Source organism: Ochotona princeps, chromosome 8 (assembly GCF_030435755.1).
Source record: "Ochotona princeps isolate mOchPri1 chromosome 8, mOchPri1.hap1, whole genome shotgun sequence".
Taxonomy (NCBI): domain Eukaryota; kingdom Metazoa; phylum Chordata; class Mammalia; order Lagomorpha; family Ochotonidae; genus Ochotona; species Ochotona princeps.
The window spans coordinates 37889749-37912269 of NC_080839.1; the positions used below are offsets into that span (position 1 = coordinate 37889749).

A 22521-nucleotide genomic window follows, 5' to 3' on the forward strand; every position below is an offset into this window, starting at 1 on the left:
GAGCCGAGAGAGGCCCAAGAGCAACCAAAAAGTTCATCAACCTTTATTAGACACTTAATATATGCCTAGGAGTTGAAGGAAAACTTTGGATAGGGAAGCTAACATGGCCTACCTTCCCTACTCCCCAAGCTTCAAAGCCAATTGGGGAAATAAACCCAACACAGAATAGTGAGAGAGAACATTTAGGAGCCATGAGTTCATTCTGTGGCCTTGAAAATTGACCCTCTGGCGCGTGGTTAACTTACTTGTAACTAGATGATATTTGTGAAATCCGAGAAGGGACTTATGAGTTGAATTTTTGAGGTGCCTTCTGTTTCTAAGGCTGCAGACTGTGAGGTCCCTGGTGTAAAGACTTTGCCCTTGGTGTTCAAACGAGGGTGGTGCAGCCAAGGAAGTGAAAGCTCCTAGAAGGTAGGGCTTGTTAACTTGGTCTTTATTTCCATGTCTGGTCTACTCCTGGGATTCTATAGGTATTCCATTAATGCACCTGCTCTGAAGAATGGTTGGAGGAGGGTTAACGTGTTGGGTTGCACCTTGAAAGATGGTCGAGTTTGTTGAGTGTCTGGGAACAGGGAGGGTTTTACAGGCAATGGTCAGAGCGAGATTAGAAGCCTAGAAGGAGATAGGGTGTACAGGTGGGCAGGGGCTTGTTGACCTTGTGTTAACAGAAAACTTCTGTGGTCCTGAAGTGCTAAGAATCTGGACTTGAGTGTGTGGGCTGCCAACTGCAGGCTGGATGTGTCATTTTAGCCCATGTGGCAGAAGGACTTTTGGCCTCATTAATGGGCCTTTATCTCCGTCAGGGCAGAGCAGGGTGCCCCAGCTGGCACGGCGGGGGGGGGGGGGGGGGGCGAGCCGCCTGCCAGCCCAGCAGCAGTTGTGCTGCAGCAAAGCTTGGCAGGGCTTCAGCCTGGGCAGCAGGCAGCTGAGAGTGTGGGTAGGAATACAGATTTTTGTTCAGGGGAGTGGGAGGAATTGAGAGTTCTGTATGGAAAATAGGATCCGCTGGCTCATTTATTAGTCATCCAGTCTTTTCAAGGATAACACAGACTCATGCTGATCTGAAAAGCATTTTGCAACCAAGGCTCTAAAATGCCAGAGGGACCCAAGAGATGGCATGGACAGCTATCTTTCCAGTGAAAGGATGACCATGGTGTTGGGGGGGGGGGCAGGGCTGCAGCAGAGCCTTGGGAAATCCCCTAGGGCCTGGAATGACCGATTGTCCCTTCATGGTCTGCGTCTGTTCTATTATTGCAGATTCCAGGCTCAGCATGATTTTGGTGCACTGCTGAGGAAATAAAACCAGGGGAGAGAAGGATGTCCATTTATCGACTGTGGCTGGCATCTCTCTTGTCTGCTTCCCAAAGAGGCTATTTGGGCTTAATCCAAATCTCATGGAACAAATAGAGACAAAGGCTGGAAGTTCTGCTAGTTGTCACTCCACTCACCCAATCTACCAAAATCCAAAGCACAAAGTCAGAGGGTCCCTTTGGCATTATTTCTGGTATTATTCTTTGGGCAGTAGAGTGGTCAACTGATTTGAGGGTCACCTAGTTTCTCGTGTGTTATTCAACCAGTGCCCAGAATTATATTAAGTAAAAGTAGAAGTCATAAACTGTAAAGAACAAAATTACTTATGCCACAAAATACCCAGAGGTCTGAGAGGCCATTCACAATAGTTATAAATGCATTCTATAGGCCAATGTTGTGGTGCAGTGAGTTAAACTGTTGCTTACACCACAGCTGATTGTATGTGCTGGCTTGAGTCCCTGTTGCTGTGTTTCTGTTTCTTGGGAAGGCAGCAGAAGGTGGCCCATGTGTTTGGGCCCTTTGCCACCCAGGTGCGAGACCCAGATGGAGTTCCAGGCTCCTGGCTTCATCTTGGCTCAGCCCTGCCATTGTAGCCATCTGGGGAGTGAACCAGTAGATAGACAACTTTTGTCTTTGTTTGACTTTTTCTTTCTCTCAGTCACTCCCTGCCTTTCAAATCAGTTTTTTTTAATAAACTGACTACATTAGGGTGGCAGTTAAAAGGCAGCCTTTTTAGAACTTGGCTATAGATGGCCTCTTTGTAGAACAGTATAGCATAGAAGAAAAATCCAAGATTGGCTGGGTTGAGAGAACCTGTTGAGTCCAGAACTTCAGGCACAAAACTCAAACCTGTCAGGTGGATTCTTACCTGAAAATGACCATTTTCTCTTTCTCTTCCACTGAAAAAAAGTGAACTGATAATAGCTAACATTCAGTATGTGTTAGGCCCTATTGTACCTGCTTTAGCAGAAGCAGACCACTGGAGTTTCTGAATAACCCAATGGAATTATTCAGAACCTGATTGTATCTGTTTTTAAACATAGAAATGTTTTTATTTTTTGGGAGGTAGATGCATCTTCCATCATCTGGCTTACCTCCCAAATGCTCATAACAGCCAGTGGTGCTGGACCAGGCTGAATCCAGGAACCAGGAAACCTATTCATTTCTCCCATGTGGATGCCAGATATCCAACCACTTGAGCCGTCATTACTGACTCCCAAACTGTACATTCACAGGAAGCTGGAATGGAAAGTAGAATAGGGGCATTTCCAGTATGTGAGGCTGGCATCCCAAGTGACAGCTTAAGCGCTGTTCCCAAACACCTGTCCCAGGACTCGCATTTTTCTGGGTTTTGAAACTGAAGTTGCAGGAGGATATAGCCACAGAATGAGAGCTCAGAGATGTGGCTCCAGGCTCAGGTCCCTGATCATGTACTCAGCTGTTCCATTTGGGGCTAGACTGAGGACACGGAACTGAGAGCACAGTAAGTCTGCAGTAGAGATAGTGGGCAGCCTATGGCTCTGCAGCAGTGCCTACCACACAGATGCAGAGCCAATAACCACATCAGAGAAGTGACATCACAGCTCTCATGGCAGCAGACCTAATACCTGTCCATGTGTCCTCCGCCCCCTGCTGCTGGAAATGCCATGGAGGACTGCAGCTTCTCTGGGCCCTTGGCTGATTGTGTGTGACCTACACTGTTTCCTGCACATCACACTGAGCAGGCATGAACAGGCCACAGCCAACATGTTCTACAACAGTTTCAGGAGAACCCTGGCTGAGACCACTGGGCAGAAAATAAATCACAGTATACTGGTGGAACTAATTACCTGGTACCTTCTCAAAGGAATCATAGCAGGATGCTGGACAGAGAGATGTAGATTCTGCTTAATTTGGAAATTTCCAGAACAGAGAGAGGGAGGGATTCCCTCCAGAGAAGTCCTGGCTTGAGCTGGCCCATGGGAAGAATAGAAGTGAGGGAGCTGGATGGGAACCTCTTAGAAAGGAGATGGACAGGAGGCTGGCACCTCGACAGTGCCAGGCAGAGACAAGGTTGCCCAGAGGCTGTTGATTTTCAGAGGGCTGCCCATCAGGATCTGAGACCCAGCGTGGCTGTAACCGTCCATAAATCCATCTTTTACTGCATCTGTAGGAAATGGATGAAAACGGAGTGGAGATTGGGATGGGGTAGAGGAATCCTAATTTTCCTTCTAGAAGAGAATTAAAACTTCCAAAATAGCTAATTTTTACCATTCTGTTCCTTAGGTAGGAAAATTGCATGCACAGGGATATTTAAATGAGCTCTATGTCTGGGTGAGAAACACTCCATTTCTCTGCTGTGTTTGCAGTGCCACTGTTCAGGTCCCCAAGCTTGCAAAGGCTCTGCCAAAGCTCAGCCCACAGCCTGCTCTCTCACCCACGCTGAAGCTGCTTTTCTAGAACAAATAATACTATGTCCTGCTCCAGGCCATGAAGGCATGGAAACGGTCCTACAGAAAATAGCAGCAGTCAGGGTCCTTTGTCTAATGAAAGAGGAGGTAGTGAATCCCAGAACTGCATAATGAACACCAACTGTAGGGTGAATTATTGGGCAATGCTGCTATAGGAAAGACCCTGTCCTTGCCTGCCAGAGGCAAAGAGGTATAGGGATGCACAGTAAGGGCGGTTCAGGGCACCCTGGGGACTGTTAGGGTGGCCCGTTTTCGACTTCAGCATACAAGTACTGTAGCCAGGAAAAACCAAACCCACATGTGCAGGCCCACTCAAACAGGGACTGTGGTTCATCCTAGCAGGGACTCAGAATGTTTCTTCTGCATCTTGGTACCTCCAATGTTCTCTTGTACACATGCTTTGAAATAAGATACATTTACCTTTGATTAGCAAGTGACTGATAATGAAACCACCAGAATCAACAATGGGTCCTTTGGTTTCCCTCCTTGGATGCCATAGGAATCATTTGGGGAAACTTAATTTTTGAATGTGTGTGTGTGTGTGTGTGTGTGTGTGTGTGTTTATTGCAGCACAGCCAGTTAAGCTGACACTGGAAATGTCCACATCCAGTCTCACCACCTCTTTCCAATCCATCTCCCTGCTAATGCTTCCTGGGAGGCAGCAGATGATGGCTAAAGTGCTTTGGTCTCTTCCACCCACATGAGAGATTTAGGCGCAGTTCTGGGCTCCCTTCTTTGTCCTGGTTTAGACTTGGCTGTTGTAGGCTTTGAGGGTAATTAGTGTGTGGATACTGTATCTCTCTCTCTCTGTCATTGCTCTTTCAAGAAGATGAAAATGAAGTACTAAAAATTTATTTTCACTGTACTAGAAAAGCAGAGAGATAGATGGAGATCTTTCATCTGCTGGTTTGCTCCCCAAATGTCCACAACGGCAGAGCTGCAAATTTGATACAATCTTGCTGGGGAACTTAAAAAGAAGCCCTTGCTCAGTCCAGAACCAAGACAGTGAAGCCTGACTTTCCTCAGACATTCTCAATGTACAACCAAAGTGGGAAATCATTGCCTGGGACTTAGGGTGCCTGTGGGGATGAAGAAAGTGGAAGAGGGCCTGCCCAGTACTGGGTATATTCTCTGGAGGAGATTCAGTCTCAGAGCCTCACCAGGGGAGGGTGACACCCTGCAGTTCCCAATGCAGAGACTTAGACTCCATAGTGTCTGCAGTGGGGCACTTGCGTGGGGAGATAAGCAGCAGTCAGCAGAGGCAGGCACACAGCAGATGAGGGGGTCTTCACTGCCTTCAAGAGGGACAGCTCCCCGCAGATATCCTCTTCATGGGAGCCTAGGATCCACCCACTGGCCACCTCTGGGCCTTACTTCAACAAGTTGCACCTGGGCTGTTGTCTAGGCTGCTATTTGTTGCCAGTCCTGGGTTTTCCATTTGTCACCTTTGTGAGAGAAATGAACAGCTTTGCCAGACCCCATATAAACAGGAAGGCAAGATGTTAACAAGAGCCTCCTACCCTGCTGCCAGGTTCAGAGCTTCCTTGGAGCTTGTCAATTGTGAGGAGGAGAAAAAAGAAGAACGGGCTCTCTCTGGCTGCTGTGCAGGCTCTCCTGTGGCCACTTGAATGCCGGTGTCAGGGTTCAATGACAGCTGGGTCTGCAGCTGGCTGGTTTTGTTTCATTTTTTGAAGGACAGCCAGGGACAGCCAAAGATTGAACCAGAAACAAAGCAAGTCTGCAGTCGAGGCTGTGCACACCAGCACTACTCAATAGCAGGGAACAATTAATTGCTGTGTTGTGGAATGTGTGGCTGAGGGCAGGAAGGCTGCTGGAAAGTGTAAAAATGTGCAGGGAAATGTCAAGCAAGTCTTGTGCTCCACAGAAGCCCAGAGAGCAGCTGCCAGCTCTCCTGTGCTTTCGGGACCTACCACAATGTCAGAGCCCTGGTTGCTGCCTGTGTGTGCTACAGCCTTAACAACCCAGGGGTGGGGGTGTAGTGGGGCAGTCTGGCACGATGCTGTGCTAGGAATGGGTCATGGTTTGTCTGTGGGATGGCAGTTTCATCTACTGACTGAGTCTGTTGTGGCACAGACCAGGCCGTTTCCCTCAATGTTTGCTGTGGGCTTTTCTCTGGGGACTGTGCAAGCCAGGCTTTTCTTTGGCATTCGGGCATCTTGTAGTTTCAGTGTTCAAAGAGCAGAGTGGGGGAGAGTATAAAGGGCAGGGGTTCCTCAGCCTACTACTACCATTGCTACTAGTTAGAGCTCAGTGATGCAGATTCCAGATGATTTCATGGAGAGAGGAAGTGGTGTGTATGTAAGCTGGAGAAGCTAAACATGTTTCTGCAACAAAAGAGATGGTCAGGAAGGACAAGGATAGGCTCCAAGGGGGTCTGTGGCAGCTGTGAGGAGATTTGGGGTCAGGATAGAGGGGAATTTAGAAAGCATTGGCTGCCCTCTGACATCTTTATAAATGCTGAAGATTGTAATTCCTTTCAATGATGTGTTTATTGTTTGTTGGACTGTGCATTGGACTTCCTGCCAAGATGAAGCCCTGTGGAATCCTGGATTTATTGAAGTTACAAAAAGAGTAATGTTTGCTCTGCTGTGTCCTCGCTATAAAACCGGATCCCAGCAGACGGATGCAGTGCAGGAAGTTTATGTATGGAGCAGTCCAAGGGAGTGGAAGTGAGAGATGGAAAGGTGTGGGGAAAAAGGAAAATCAGCATAAGGGGTATTATTAAGACCTTTACCAAGCACCCGGAGCTTATTTTGACTTAGGCCAGAGTAAGTAACAGATCTCTCTGGGTTAACCACCTGACCAACAGTTAGAGGAGACATTCAACTGGTGGCGCCCAGTGCTCATTGTTTGAGGGTCGCAGTGGATGCCTTAATTGTCCTACAGAACAGGGCTGGAGCATCAGTGTCCATGACATTCTTGAAACGTCATAACAAGGGATGTGAAAGGCATGGGCCTGTACTGGGGACAAGGGGCTGCCAGGGTCAGGCCAGCACAGATTGTGATTATAATCAGATATGAGGTTAGGCTGGGAAGCATCTGACCTGACATCACCAAAAACTTGGGCTAGACCTCTGAGTGGACCTAGGAAGTGACTGAAATACCAAGGCAGGCCTTGAGCTGAGCTTTGGAGGGGAGTTCAGGGCCTCTGTGTCTTTTACCCGAGGGGACCCTGACTGTCACTCTACCACCACAGGTGCAATCTGAGGCACTCTCATAATGGAAGTTCCTGGACCTCCCACTGCCTTGCCCCTCTCTTCAGTTCTCCCCTACTTCACTGCCTGGGTTCTGCATGCCACCAGTAGTCTCACCAGTGGCCAGTAAGCTCTCACCTCCTCACATGGGGTTGTAATAGGCCCCAAATCCATGACTGTAGTGGTAGAATTTCAGGTGGGCAGGTTCAAGGAAGACGTGGCTATAGACATAAGTGGGAGGAGGGCCAAAAACCAATGCATGGTCTCCCTGTCCTGGGAGGTGCCTGGGTAGAGTTCAAACATAACTTCTGTTCTCCTTAATCCATCTTGGTTCTCAGGATGGGATGGGAACATTTCCTTTCAGAGCCAGCATTGCTTGTTATGAGTTCCCTGCAGCTCAGAGAAGGGAGCAACTTGGTATGCTTTGCTGCTTCCTGTATAGAGAAGGCAGGGATGAGGAAGTCCAGAGAACATGGTTTTGGACATCTGCCACTGGGAACCCAGCCAGGTTTTTAGTACAGAAAGGCACATAGCAAGAATTTCCCATCCTGCAGACATTAAATGTGATGGACACCCTCATTGGCTTTAAGTATACATAGTAGACTTCAAGAATTTCATAGAAAATGTGCATTATGAAAAAACTGTACATGTATTTGATTTTTTGCAACAGAATAAGGTTTGAATCCCATTTTCCATGAAGTTTTGAAGTACCCTCATGTGTGACTAGATTAAAAAGGGCATCCTTCTCCCCCACTGGCCCAAGCATTTTTTAGGGTCTATTAAAAACAAAAGTTTTTAAAATTTATTTGAAAAGCAGAGCAACACAACAACAACAAAAAATCTGTCTGTTCATTCACCCCAACAAGGGCCCATAACAGCTAGTGCCTGGGTCAGGCCTAAGCTAGGAGTCACTAATTCAATCCAGGACTCCTATGGGGGTGGCAAGGACTTAGTACTTAGATTGTCATTTGCTGCCTTTCAGACATGTTAGCAAGCAGCTGGAGCTGAAGCAGAGAAAGAAATGGGCCCTAATCCCCGGCACTCCAGTAGGGGGTGTGGATGTTCCAGATGGTGACTTAGCTGCAGTGCCGTGGAGCTCATTCCAGCACAAGCATCTAATTGCCCATTGTATAGGCTTTGCTAATGACCTTGGGCAAGTATAAGTCAAAACTGGATCAATAATAGAAGATACTGCTTATTTCCTTTCTCTTTGGCAGGGAAATTAGTATGTGGTTCATACTGTTTTTTTTTTTTTCCCTCCTAGGTTTGTTTATCTTTTAAAAAATATTATTTAGAAGGTTACTTTATTAGTTTTAGTTTAATTATTATTTTCACTCCCTTGAACAGTCATCTTACCCCAAAAAGATTTGGAGGTGGATTTAGAAAAGTTGGCTTTTGGTTTTCAGTGAGAGAACAATGAGATAAGAACTACTTAATGGGTGTGTGTGTGTGTGTGTGTGTGTGTGTGTATGAAAAAGAAAAAGAGACCCTAATGTTGGGGTATGGAGTCCTCAGGGAGAGCAGTTGGAAAGGGCAGGTGGGTGCAAAGCAGAGACATAGGCCTGGCTGGAACCCATGAGTGAAGACAAGGGTGGTGTCAGTTCTTGTTGTTGTGAGGGTCCTTCAGGAGAAGCTGGCACCCTCTGATAAGGAACCGAACATACATCTGGCTTGGAAGTTGGAGAAGCTGAAAAGGATCCAGGAAGGAAGGAGAAATAGCAGTAGAATTGACTGCTGCCCCACACCAACAAGGTGAACCAGCAGATGCAAGACAACATTTGTCAGCTATAAAACAGCTACTGCTTCATGTCTATTTTTCAGATCTCTCATGTAAGACTCTCTTTTGGGGCAACAGGTGTTTAGTCTGGTGGTTAAAGTGACTGTCCCATGTCAGGGTGCCTGAGTTCAATTCCTGGCTAGCTCCCAATTCAAGGTTCTTAATATAGTATGTAACAGTAGCGACTGAAGTTCGTTGGATTCCTGCTGCTCGTGAGGACACCAGGACTGAGTTCTCAGCTCCTAGCTTCAGCCCCAGCCCAATTCTGACTGTTGTGGGATTTGGGGGGAGTAAACCAATTGAGGAGAACTCTGTGTCAGTCTATGATCCTACCTGAATGACAGTACACAGTAAGGAATGGGTTGCTTTCCCTAATTACATGTTTAGGGCTGGAGCTACTACTCACTATTGCAGGAGAATATTGTACCACATACTGGTAGGGCAGTGAGAGATCAAAATTCAAAGAGCTTCTATTGAATGTAAATGGCTTTTGCACTCCCACAAAGTTGAAAAATTGTGAAGTGGAACCATTGCAAATTTGGAACCATCTGTGACAGTAAATAATTGCTTGGCAAAATAGTAGATATCAAGGCATTTGAGCAATGCTCTATCACCTCACATAGTTCCTGGAGAAAAGTACTCAGTCCCCAATTTACAAGTGAGCAAACCAAGGCTGAGCAATCACAATGCACACATTCTTATGAAACACCCTCTGGACTACTTTTGTCTGCAGGGCCTCACTCTGTTTGGTGTGGGTTATCCAGTCTACCATTACTCCAAGGATTGAAAGCATACCCAGACTTGGTCCATCAGAGTACTCCATCCTTTGGGACATAAGGACATCCATAAATAGACATTGACCAGGTTGGGTCAAACAAAAACCTCTCTAGAGAGTTTCTACTAGGGAAGGTGTGACTTTTGACTCCTGGGAATGATCATCTTCCTATAGTAAAGCACACTCAACTGGAGGGTGGACGGAAGAGTATCATGTGAGCCTCTAGATGGAACCATGTGAAAGTTTATTATACTCTTCAACCACTCAAATGGTATGAATTAGTAAACTTGCTATTTGCTTAAGCTGGTTTGGGATGAGGTGTTTTTTGGTTGTTGGGCGGCAGGGCTGCCAGGATTAGAACCAGTGCCCATATGGGATCCCGGCGCATGTAAGGCTAGGACTTTAACCACTACTCTGTCACGTTGGGTCCTCCACCTTTGTTTTTGCACTAAGAAAATTTCCATGAGCTTTTCAAAGTGCCTTTGCATATAGTTAATGCACACCCTGATCTTGTTTCTAGTCTCCAAGGACTACCACTATCTGTGAAGTACTACTATCTTTTTAATTTTTAAAGATTTATGTTGGAAAGGGAAAGTTACAGAGAAGACAGATCTTCCATCTGCTGGTTTACTTCTCAATGGCCACAACAGCTTAGTTGGGCCAGGCTGAACCCAAGAGCTTCATCTGGGACTCCCACATGGGTACAGAGGCCTAAGCACTTGGACCATCTTCTGCAGCTTTTCTAGGCACATGAGCAGAGAGCTGGATTAAAAGCAGAGTATCCAGGACTCAAATCGGTGCATGTACAGTTGGTGACCTCACCATTATGCTGGCCCCCTGGCTGACTTTTTTTTTTGTGATTGAAAGGGAAGGCTTGATTGATTGATTAAGATTGAGATTGATCTTCCATCCATAACATCATTCCCCAAATGGATGCAGAAGCTGGAGTGGACCAGGTTAAAAGTTCAAAACAAGAAATTGAAGTTTCCCATATTGGTGGCAGGAACTCAACAAATTTAGCTATCAGGTGTTGCTTCCCAGGTACATTAACAGCTGAATCAGAAACAGTGGCCTGAACTCAAACTGGCCGGCCCTCTGGTCTGTGATGCAGATGTCCCAAGAGGTGGCCAGTGTACCACAAGGCCTGCCACAGTCCTGCTGACTTTTTTTTTTTTTTAAGATTCATTTATTTTTATTGCAAAGTCAGATATACAGAGAGGAGGAGAGACAGAGAGGAAGATCTTTCGTCACTCCCCAAGTGACCGCAACGGCCAGAGCCAGGAACTTCCTCCAGGTCTCCCACGTGGGTACAGGGTCCCAAGGCTTTGGGCCGTCCTTGACTGCTTTTCCAGGCCACAAGCAGGGAGGTAGATGGGAAGTGGGGCTGCCTGGATACGAACTGGCACCCATATGGGATCCTGGCACGTTCAAGGTGAGGACTTCAGCCACTAGGCCATTGTGCCAGGCTCAGTCCTGCTGATGTTTGATCAATTTGTACCTCTAGATCCATTACACTGCAATGTGTTTACAGTTCCCAACTCTATCTGAGTGCACTGATGGTTTTTCCCTGTCTCTCTGTATTTGTCATCACTAAAATCCTGTTTTTATTCCTGTTTATTGTATTGTTTGGAATAGTTTGGTTTTGACCCCAAAAGACTGTCATACCACAGAGTCAGCTGATATAGAATTACAGAATTCCTCATGAGGAGAATGAGGGATACAAGCAGAACAGTCATAATACTCCGAGCTGATTCATAATTTCTGTGGCATCAGAGGCTGCCTAAGAGTATAGAAATGATAACATTGACTGATGTGATCTCCTTCCCTCTGAAATCTGTTCATGATCTTTCTGTTTTTATATATATTGTATTTCAGTGTTTAGAAATATTATACTAAATGGGGCTTTATGATTGGGCAAGATTATAAAACTTCAATAAAAAATATCATGATATGGAAGTGGCTTAAAGGATTTCATGGTAAACATATTTTCTGCCACCAATTTCTTCTGTCCATTAGCCTTTTATTGTTTTTAGTGGCCTATGCTTTTGGCCTTGCATAATATAAGGAAAAAGGATACAAGGCTTTATACAAAATATTTGCAATTGGACACAAGAGATTAGGGACTATGTGTTTAAACCAAGGCATCCTTTTAACAGTTCTGATGCTGCTGTTGCAATTTGAAAAGCTGTTGAAGAGGGCCTTTGGAAACCCCGAGAAAAGATAACTGGTTCATGCTCTTGTTCTCTGGATTGCTGCATTGTATTTGTCTCTGTGTTGGGCCTGTGCCTCAGGCTGGAGATGAACCCTCTTTGGAAGCCCCAGGGATCCTGGTCCCTCCATCCTTTTGTACAGAACCCATGCCTCTCTATCATTTCAAGCAGCTTTGCATGGAATTAACCTTGCAAAGTTAATGTTTAATTTTAAAAGTTGCACTTTTTTCAGTTTCCATTTTGGTGAACAGACCAGATGCTTTGCCAAGTTTACCCTCAGCTAATTGCATAGTTCAGTGTCCTGAAATGTGCCCTTGTTTGCCTAAAACCTGCTGATTTGCAAAAGAAATTGTTCTAGGAATTTAGGTCAGAGTGGACGTCCCTATGGAAGCTGAATTGACCAGGAAAGAGTCATTTAGGCCTGGCTGGAGTGCTGGGTGCCTGTAAATCTGCATGAATAGGGGACTCTCCAGGGCAGGATTTTCACTCTAATGATAAAGCTGCTGGCAGTGGGGGAGAGCTGGGGCCTGGAGATATGGACAAAAATCAGTTTGGCGCTGATCCACCTTTGGAACCCCCTTCAGCTTTTCATCTTGAGCAGGCTTTGGGTCAAAATTGAAAGAAAATGTTAATGTACAGCCAGAGGAAAAGAATTTTAAAATCTGGCATTTGCTCTGCCTCTGGAGGCTCTCTGATGAGATATATGTGAAGTAGGAATGATCTTGCAGCAGAAACAGAATGAAGATGAAGTTGCTCAGTTGTTCTCCCCTGCGCGTGAGCCTGGACTCGTCTGGCAGAGGAGTTCTTAGCGATTTGACCCTCTAGGCCAACCTTAAATTCCTCCTCCCACAGAGATGAGCCAAGAGCAGCCAGGAGGAGACTGAAATGGGTTGAAGAAAACCAAAAAAGACAGTGGATGCTGCTCCAGTGAAGGGGGCAGCATGTAAGAGAAAACTGCTTGCACCCCTGGAAACAGTAGTGGGGTATTGTGGTTCCTGTTGAATAGATTAGATGAATATGAGCCTCTTGGCATTTTCACTGTATTTAACACATGCTTCTGTGGCCCAGTGCAATGGCTCAGTGGCTAAATCCTCACCTTCCCAGCACTGGGATCCCATATGGGTGTTGGTTTGTGTCCTGGCTACTTTACTTCCTATCTAGCTCTCTTCCTATGGCCTGGAAAAACAGGATGGTTCAAAGCCTTGGGATACTATACCCACATTGGGAGACACAGGAGAAGCTCCTGGCTCCTGGCTTCAGATTGGATTAGCTCTGACTGTTGTGGCCATTTGGAGAGTGAGCCAGGGCTATAAGATCTTTCTCTCTGTTTCTCCTTTCATCTGTAAATCTGATCTGCCTTTCCAATAAAAATAAATAAATCTTAAAATTATTCTGTTTTTGAAACTTTTAAATGTCTATTTACTTTCATCTACTTGAAAGGCAGTATGACACAGAGACAGGAAATTGATTGATTGAGAATGCCTCTTCTGGTTCATTCTCCAAATGCTAGCAATAGCTAGAGCTGGGCCAGGCTGATGCTGAGAGCCTGGAGCACCTTGCTTGTCTGCCATGTGGGTAGCAGAGGCCCAAGCCCTGGAGCTGTCATCTGCTGCCTCCCAAGAATGCAGTATCAAGAAGCTCTGATCAGAGGTGGGTAGCCAGGAGTAGAACTCTGATGTGGGATGCAGGCATTTGAAGCAGGTGGCTTTAGTCACCTTCTTAATGTATTCCTTAAATGTATTAAATTATGCCCACCCTCCTGTCAAAGTATTCCACATGCAGGTCAGTCTGAGCTATACTACCCTGATTGGTTGTTATGCTGCTGAACAAGCTATTGGCTAGTCATCTTTTCTCTTATCAGATATGCCTTACTGTTCTAGGGGGATGATGACTCTATTTCCTTGAACTCTCATAATTTATCTAGAACTAATTGTAGTCCTTGAAATTTCCTTTAAATAATTAAGTTTCAGATGACTGTATCACAAATGTCATTAACTTAGTGGTTAAAAACAACATACATGTATTATCTGCTGGTTCTGGAAGCCAGAAGTCCCCAGTGCATCTCATGGGGTTAAAATCAGGCTACCAGTAGGACTGGGTTTTCTGGAGGATCTGGAGGAGACTGTTTTCTTGCCTGATGCAGCATCTGGCAGTTACTGTTTTCCTTGGCTCATGACCACTTCCATCTTCAAATGTAGCAATGGCTGGTTGTTTTTTCACATCACAATACTCTGACACTTTTTTGCTTTCCTCTTCTTTCCATTGTGGTTTCACTGGGCCCACTTGAATCACAATATCTTCTTACAATATTTCTAGTTCTATTTACTTTGAAAGTCAGGTACAGAAAGAAAGAAAGAAGATACACACACACACACACACACTCACACACACAGATTCTTCCTGCAGTTCACTCTAGATGGCTGTAACAACTAGTGCTGGACTAGGCTGAAGTGATGGAATTGCATCCATGTCTTCCACACGGGTGGCAGGGCCCAAGTACTTCGGCCATTTTCAGCTGTGTTTCCCATGCTATAAGCAGGGATCTGGATCATTAGTGGAACAGCTGGACTTTGCCCATATGGGATGTCAGAACTGCAGGTAGAGGATTAGAATGCTATGCTACTGCTCTGAACCTGAGGAAGATTATTTTTTTTCTTTTTCTTTTCCTCTCTTTTCTGTTAAAATTTACTCTGTTGGAAAGGCAGATTTACACAGAGAAGGAGAGACAAAGATCTACGGTCCACTGGTTTGCTCCCAAAATGGCCACAACACCTGGAGCTGAGCCAAGAGCCAGGAGCTTCTTTTGGGTCTCCCATGCAGGTGCAGGATCCCAAGGCTTTGGACCACAATCTACTGTTTTTCCAGGCCATAGGAAGAGAGCTGGCTGGGAAACAGAACAGTCAGGCTACCAGTGCCCATGTGGGATTCTGGCATGTGCAAGGCGAGGATTGAGCCACTGAGCCATCATATTGGGCCCAGAAGACTATTTCAACAAGTAATCAGCACTTGCAAACTTTACTTTAAATAAAGGATGAACTTTTTGAAAAAAAGGAGAGAGAGGGAAAGCCTATGATATATAGGATGATCTAATAGCTACAGGTAAGAAGGAACTCTGACCCTCATTCCATGGCTGCCTTTCAAATCTACAGGATCCAAACATGATTGTCACAAGTCCCCCTTCTGTTTTACATGGAGGGTCAGGATTTGGGTTCTGATTCTGGGAAATTGAAGAATAAAAAAAACGAATTTCCCACCAGTTAAAAGGCTAGATTTTAATTATTCAGCTATTTAAATGGACGGGGATTGGAGGGAGGTTGGAGAAAGAGAAAGAGAGAGAAAGAGAGAAATATAAGCACAAATGAATGTGAGCACTCTATGATTCCCTCAAATGCCAGCAATGGCTGAGGCTGGGTGAGGTTGAAGCCAGGCACCAGGAACTCCATATGGGTCAGTCTTCCCTGTAGATGACAAAGACCCAGCTGCCTGAGCCATCACTTGTTGCCTATTAGTGTGCACATCAACTAGAGGTTGGTATTGGGAGCAGAGGCAGGACTTGAAGCCAGACACTCAGAGAATGCTGGTATTGTGCCTGCTACCTCAAACACCTGCCTGCAATGTTTGCACTGAGCTCCTCTGTGCTAAATCTATTTTATTCTATGTGGGGTTTTTTTGGTTTGTTTTTTGAAGTGGAGCTAAAGACTTGCCAAACCTTAGTTAAATTTCTCTGCTAGGAGGTCAAATTTTAAAACAGGATACACATACAAACTGGCACCTACTGAGGTATTAGTTCCCTTTAAGTCAGTAATCCAAAGACTCAAACTCTTAAGCCAAGAGTTAACGTTGTAAACAGTGATGCTTCTACAGACACCTTTCCCACATGACTGCAAGTTTGGCAGCAAGCATCACACATACCTCCTGAGGCTTGAAAATGAAAAATGAATCCTGAAGTGGCCCAGCATTTTGGAAAACAGTTATGATAAAATGCTCCTGTGGTGGGTTTTCCCCAAGGAGGAATGGTAACTTTGATTCTTCCTCTTCCATTTCCAGCACACTGCTCTCTTCAACAGTTATTGTGACTAGGGAAGGAATTTTAAGATTTATTTTTATTGCAAAGTCAGATATACAGAGAAGAGGGGAGACAGAGGAAGATCTTCCATCTGGTGACTCATTCTCTATGTAGCCACAATGGCCAGGGCTGTGCCAATCCGATGACAGGATCCAGATGTTTCTTCCGGGTATCCCATGCGGGTGCTGGGTCCCAAGGCTTTGGGCTGTCCTCTGCTGCTTTCCCAGACCCCAAGCAGGGAGCTGGATGGGAAGCTGGGCCACTGAGACACGAACTGGTGCGAAAGGGGGGATCCTGGCATGCGAAAGGCAAGAACTTTAGCCGCTAGGCTACTGTGCCAGGCCAGTAAGGAATGTTTTCCTTGGAGAGTTTGAACACTGTGTTTTCCACGTATTTGCTGTTTTCCTGACTTTTCTCTTGGAGTGGAAGGTGGAAGTTTTTCTACGGAAATCATAAAAAGCTCTTGACAGGCATGTGTACATTCAGATCTGCTCCTAAGAATGCCCATGTCCTTCATTGCAGCTGGGTTTGCCATAAGCAACTTGTTTTGTCTCCTCAGAGTGGAGCATATGTTGACTTGTGAGTGCCTGGACTAGGTGATAGGAGTGGGCATGTGAGAGGGGCTACATATTTCTTGTATTTTTATTGTGTCTTTTTCTGCTTTCCAATTCATCTGCTGATTTGGGCTTGTTTGCAAAAGGAAGCACTAGTTGGCTCATTCCCTTTCATGCACTAAAAGGCAGGAGCTTACTGAAGCTGGGAGTTATTTTTATAACCCAACAAACTCAAGTTTTCAAGAAAAATTTGGCAACCCATAGGTGTTAACTAAAATTTTGTGTGGTAAGGAGCCACACAATAACACCCTAAGGACACTTTTTAAAAAATGAAACTAAAAAAATCAAAACCAAATTAAATGCTTGCATTAGTATTACTGTGCTGGTCTGTCCCTTGAAGATACAGTTTTTACAGCTATGAAACCAAGAATCAGTGACTTCCTCCTTACTGTTTTTCTAGGTTCAAAACTTGAAAAACATTTAAATCGTATGTATATATATATATAATCTCCAATATTTTTTCATAACTGTTAAGGTAATATAAGTGCTGAGGGTGACCTGACAACTTTTCTGTAAAGATTGTGATTTAGAGGACCTTCATGATGTGGCAGGTAGGAAAAGCCACCGCCTGAGATGCTGGCACTCCATATGGGTGCCAGTTTGAAACTTGGCTGTTCCACTTCTGATGCAGCTCCCTATTGATTTGTTTCAGAAATCAGTGGAAGATTCCCTAGCTATTTAGGCCCCTGCACCCATATGGGAGACGGGGAAGAAGGTTCTAGCTCCTGGCTTTTGCTTTGCCCAGCTCTGGCCATAGTGGCCATTTAAAGAGTGAACCAGTATATGGAAGATTTCTCTCTGTGTCTTTCCTTTGTTTCTCTGTAGCTCTGCCTTTCAAATAAATACATGAATCTTAAAAAAGAAAAAGATTGTGATTTAGAAATACTTTGGGCCATGACTTCATAGGGCTGTAAAGGATCCAAGAAGTTGGGAGTTTGTGGAATGCTTTTCTTACTTTGAAATTTTGATACCCAGGCCTTTGAGTAGGGAAGTAGAAAAGCATGTGGACACCTTTTCTGGCACCTCACCGGAGTCTGCGTTTTTCTGTTTTGTCTCCTGTGTCTGAGCTCTCAGTTGTGTTTGTAAGAGATCTGCTTTATGAAAACTAGGTTTCAGTTGTATTCCCAGGTGAGAAGGAGGAGGGCGAGAGAGAGGGAGGTTGTAAGCAAGCTGCTTTAAAAGACTGACTGGTTCCTAGCTGTGAGAGCAGACTGTGTACTGGACCCCTTGGCTACTGGAAAATGGGGCATAATCTGGTCTGGTGGAGCCAGAGATCCTCCCACCAAACACCCCTTTATTATTTCTCTCTTTCATCCAAGTTTTGAGAAGCTCTGCTAGGCGTTAAGTGCCTTGAGTGCAGGACCACTCTTACTTGTTTGACGTTCTTTGCCTGCTGAGCAGTGGGAGTCCAATTCATGCATGAAACAGAGCTGTTAGGAAAGCTTTGGAACATACCTCAGTCTGAGTGCTGGTCTTACCATTACCAGTTATATGATCTCTGTGATACTCAGTTTCTCTCGTCTTCAAAATAGGAAGTGGTATTACAGTTTAATGTAATACTGCAGATACTTTAATACCTCAGATGAATAAACAGGGTAACACATAAAAGCTTTCAGCATTTCACAAGGATCTTCTTTAGCAAATGCAATCCTACCAGTTTTTCATTAAAAAATTAATCAAACACACATCTCTTTAACTGCCAGTCAGCTTTGATCAACATGAAATAACAGAGGACAATGCTCTGAGTCAATGTGATTCCAACCAGGGAAAAAAACTACCCAGGACTTTTAGTTTGCTTGCTCAGCCTTCCATAGGCAAACATACCACAGTTTCTTTTAAAACAATGGTCATAGCTTGTGGATTCTTTTTACCTTCTTTCTTTGACTCTCAGAAGTCTGAGGGTCTCAGGTGGAGGAATGATGTCAGTATACCTGCTTTGGCTTCTAGATTGGACAGCTCTAAATCAACCTAAAGCTACTTTCAGAGTATGCTGGGGAGTGAAAGCGCTACACAGTGAAAAAAGTATTGTCTGCAGAGGAACACAGGTTAGATACTATCCCTGGGTAAGTTCCTTAGTCTCTCCTGGTCCCAGTTTTTGATTCTGTAACATGGGAATAGTACACATCTTACAGGGTTATCATGAGAATTGGATGAGACAAAGCCTCAGCACAGCACTTGATTCACAGCAGATGCATTCAGTTCAGTGATATTTGGTGAGTGTAGCCAAATTTGAAAATTTACACTCAGCTGTAAGAATGCCCTCAGTTATTGCAGCAAGACAGCATGGCCATATATTTCCTTGATCTCATGGTCACCAAACAATTCTAAAGATTACTTGGTTTTTAAACTAGATGTTTAAAAAGATTCATTATTTAGCTGAAAGGTAGAGTTAGACAGGGGACAGATGGAGAGAAAGAGATCTTCTATCTACAAAAGCCAGGCAAGTCCAGGCTGCAACCAAGAGCCAGGGTCCAGGAACCAGGGACTGTGTGATCTGCCAACATGGGTACAGGCAACTACGCATTGGGGTCTTCCACTGCTTTCCCAGGCACACTAGCAGGAAGCTGGATCAGTAGTGTAGCAGCTGAGTTTTGATTTGGTACCCATATGGGATGCCAGCCTTGTAGGCGGGGGCTTAATGCACCAAGCACCAGCACCCTAAATAGGTTTCTTATAGTAAGAAAGTGTAGAGGCTCATATACTTTGCATTATAAATTAATATAGTTGTACTCAGTTTATACATCCATCTTTTATGACTTTGGTTACTGTGGTCACTCCTTTTGCATGTTTAAATTAAGATTTTAGATAAAAAAGTTAAGAGCTAATCTGTGTTAAACCCATGTAGATAGCACCAAAATAATCTAATTCTCTTCCGCATTGACAGTGACTTCTAAGATCTTTACAGCTTCAAGTTCATCACTCTTAAAAGAAAAGTGGGGAGAGAGGGTCTTGCATGCGGCCTATTCTGGATGGAACGTCTCTCATGCTTATACAGTATCTTGTTAAAACATTCTCCATACCATTCTTATACCAATAGCCAGCTTTGTTCTTTTGAAGCTCTACTTTCCAAGCAATTTGCAGTCATAACTAGAACTCCTGAGTGGACCCAGTCCTTCAGGTGAGGCAGTTCTTCTGCCTTTGGCCCTCCTCAAGGTACCCCGGTACTTATGCTGCTTTTTTTCAGTTTAAATGGAGATAATCCAGCCTCAGGGTCAAGCTTCTAGGCTCATAAAGCAACAGGCTGAGTTTAAGGACTTAAACTGCCTAGAAATTTTAGAAGATAAACTTAATATAATATTTGCCACTTATGAATGCTTACTATGCCATGTTTATTTCATTTAGACTTCTTGCAAAGTCTTGCTGGCACCCATTTGAAAGATGAAGAAATTAATGATTAGATAGGTTAGATGACTAAGCTGTGAACTGAGCAAGGATTTGAACATATGCCTACCTACTTCCAAGGCCCATGTTTTTAGCTATTACACTACACAGACTTAACCTAGTAAGTTCATTTATTCACCACATACTTACACTTCAGCTATTTTGTGTTAAACACTAGAAATATAAGGTTGACAATAAGACACCAGGAAGAGCTGTGAATTAATCTCATATGATGGTCTAATATAGGCATTATATTTCTGTATGTCATCAATGAAATTAAAATATGTTCAGGACACATACAAGGAGAACCAAGTTACCTAGAAATAGAGGACAATGAGATCTTCCTAGAGGACATCACAGTTAATCCAGATGGTGGAACACAAGTAGAATTCACCATGTAGAAGAGAAAGTAGAAAGGGCAAAGTTTCCTTTAAAAATTTTTTTTATTCTAAATTTTGATTTTTATGGTACAATTCTATATAGTCTGGGATTCCCCTCCCCCCAAGCTTCCACGCCCCCAACTGATTTTCCCCATATTGTCACAGCAGTACATTGCTTCATAAGGAGTTATAATTCCATCAGTCTGCTATTTAAGTGTGCCCTGACATTGCTGGTACAGACAATGTCAGACAGTCCATCATCCCACTGTCTAGATATGTCCAACACTTTCACTGGCAGTCCATCTTTTATTTGGAAGTAGGGATGCATGTTGCATTATCTTCATATTTGGACATGATAGTCTCCATTACTTTATCCATCCCAAATAGCATGATGGTTTCCTTATATTAGAACATATGGTATTAGTCTTTTGGGGATTGACTTATTTCACTGAACATAATGCTCTCTAGTTGGGACCATCTAGTTGCAAATGGTATAATTTCATTCTTTTTAAGGGCTGAGTAAGGCCAAAGGTTCCTAAGCAAAATCCAGAGGAGGAATTGGAAGAACTGCAGATTCAGGACTAGGGGATGAGGGACAGCAATAAGAGGCCTCTTCTGCCTTGGTAGGGAGTTGGGAGTTAGCCTGCAGGAAGGCAAAGTCTTGACTTTTTAAGAACAAAGTCAAGATTTTTTTTTAAAGATAAATTTATTTTATTACCAAGTCAGATATATAGAGAGGAGGAGAGACAGAGAGGAATATCTTCCATCCGATGATTCACTCCCCAAGTGAGCCGCAACGGCCGGTGCTGAGCCGATCCGAAGCCAGGAACCAGGAACCTCTTCCAGGTCTCCCACGCGGGTACAGGGTCCCAAGGCTTTGGGCCATCCTCGACTGCTTTCCCAGGCCACCAGCAGGGAGCTGGATGGGAAGTGGAGCTGCCGGGATTAGAACCTGCGCCCATATGGGATCCCGGGGCATTCAAGGTGAGGACTTTAGCCGCTAGGCCACGCCGCCAGGCCCCAAAGTCAAGATTTGACTAGGGTTTAGATTTCTCATTTAGTACAAGGATATTCTCCGGTATTTGTTCATCATGCTTCTGATAGGTATGTGTTGTTTTATAAGACCACCTGTATGGTTTTTTTTTTCTCAAAAAAAATCACACAGGATTATGTCTAGTGAACTGACTTTTTGAAAAATGGTCCCGGGGGTGCCATGGCCTAGCGGCTAAAATCCTCGCCTTGAACGCCCCGGGAACCCATATGGGCGCAGGTTCTAATCCCGGCAGCTCCACTTCCCATCCAGCTCCCTGCTGGTGGCCTGGGAAGGCAGTCGAGGACAGCCCAAAGCCTTGGGACCCTGCACCCGCGTGGGAGACCCGGAAGAGGTTCCTGGTTCCTGGCTTCGGATCGGCTCAGCACCGGCCGTTGCGGCTCACTTGGGGAGTGAATCATCAGATGGAAGATCTTCCTCTCTGTCTCTCCTCCTCTCTGTATATCTGACTGTAATAAAATAAATAAATCTTTTTTTTAAAAAAAGTACAGGTTGGGGGCCTGGCCTGGTAGCCTAGTGGCTAAAGTCCTCACCTTGCATGTCAGGATCCTTTATGGGCACTAGTTCTAATCCTGGTGGAAAAGGCTCTGGGCTCCTGGTTTTGGATCAACTCAGCTCCAGCCATTGCAGCCACCTGGGGAGTGAATCAAAGGTTGGGAGATCATCTTCTCTGTCTCTTCTCCTCTCTGTATACCTGACTTTCCAATAAAAATAATTTCTTTTAAGAGAAAAATACTGGTCTACTATGTCAGCCTGTTATGATTCTTTTGAAATGTGATTGTGTTAGCATTGTACCTCAGCTTTTATCACTCTTTAATGTGATATCATCTGATTTTGTTTAAATGTGGAAGATATACAGAAGGTCATGGAAATAGATATTACTAAAAGCTACATGATTTCAATTTCTTTGCTGTCAAAAAATTTATTTTTTACTTTTATTTTAAAATAAGATTCAATTTTATTGCATTTTCCATGAATGTTTTATAGTACCCTGTTACAGAGAGATCCACCTCTGCCTACAGCATTAAGTTCAAACTCTTTGTCATACTATAGAAAAGACTGACAATGCCCTGATATTAGTGTCTGGCTCATTCCAACCTCTTCTCTTCTACGTATGTTGTATTAAACTACCTAATTCAGTTCAGGTCATTATGTTTCAAATGTCTATACTTTTGCCCAGCTATTCCATCTGTCTGGAAGACTATCCTGCCCTTTTGGCAGTATTTCTCACTTACTATCATGTTTTTCATAGTTATAATACTATCATAAATCATTAAGGTTCCTTTAATTT

The 22521-nt window shown here is 44.4% G+C and overlaps 1 protein-coding gene across 1 annotated transcript in view; it reads right to left on the bottom strand.

Annotated features, from left to right (window-relative positions):
• Window positions 1–1171: 1171 nt before the first annotated feature.
• Window positions 1172–22521, bottom strand: part of TMEM17 (transmembrane protein 17) — a 34094-nt gene continuing 12744 nt past the window's right edge. Inside the window, exons 5-6 of the mRNA XM_058667416.1 lie at window positions 4051–4159; window positions 1172–1288 (exon numbers count right to left, since the gene is read on the bottom strand). Coding sequence (XP_058523399.1) covers window positions 4097–4159 — 63 coding nt within the window. The 3' untranslated portion in view covers window positions 1172–1288; window positions 4051–4096. The remainder of the gene's footprint in view (window positions 1289–4050; window positions 4160–22521) is intronic.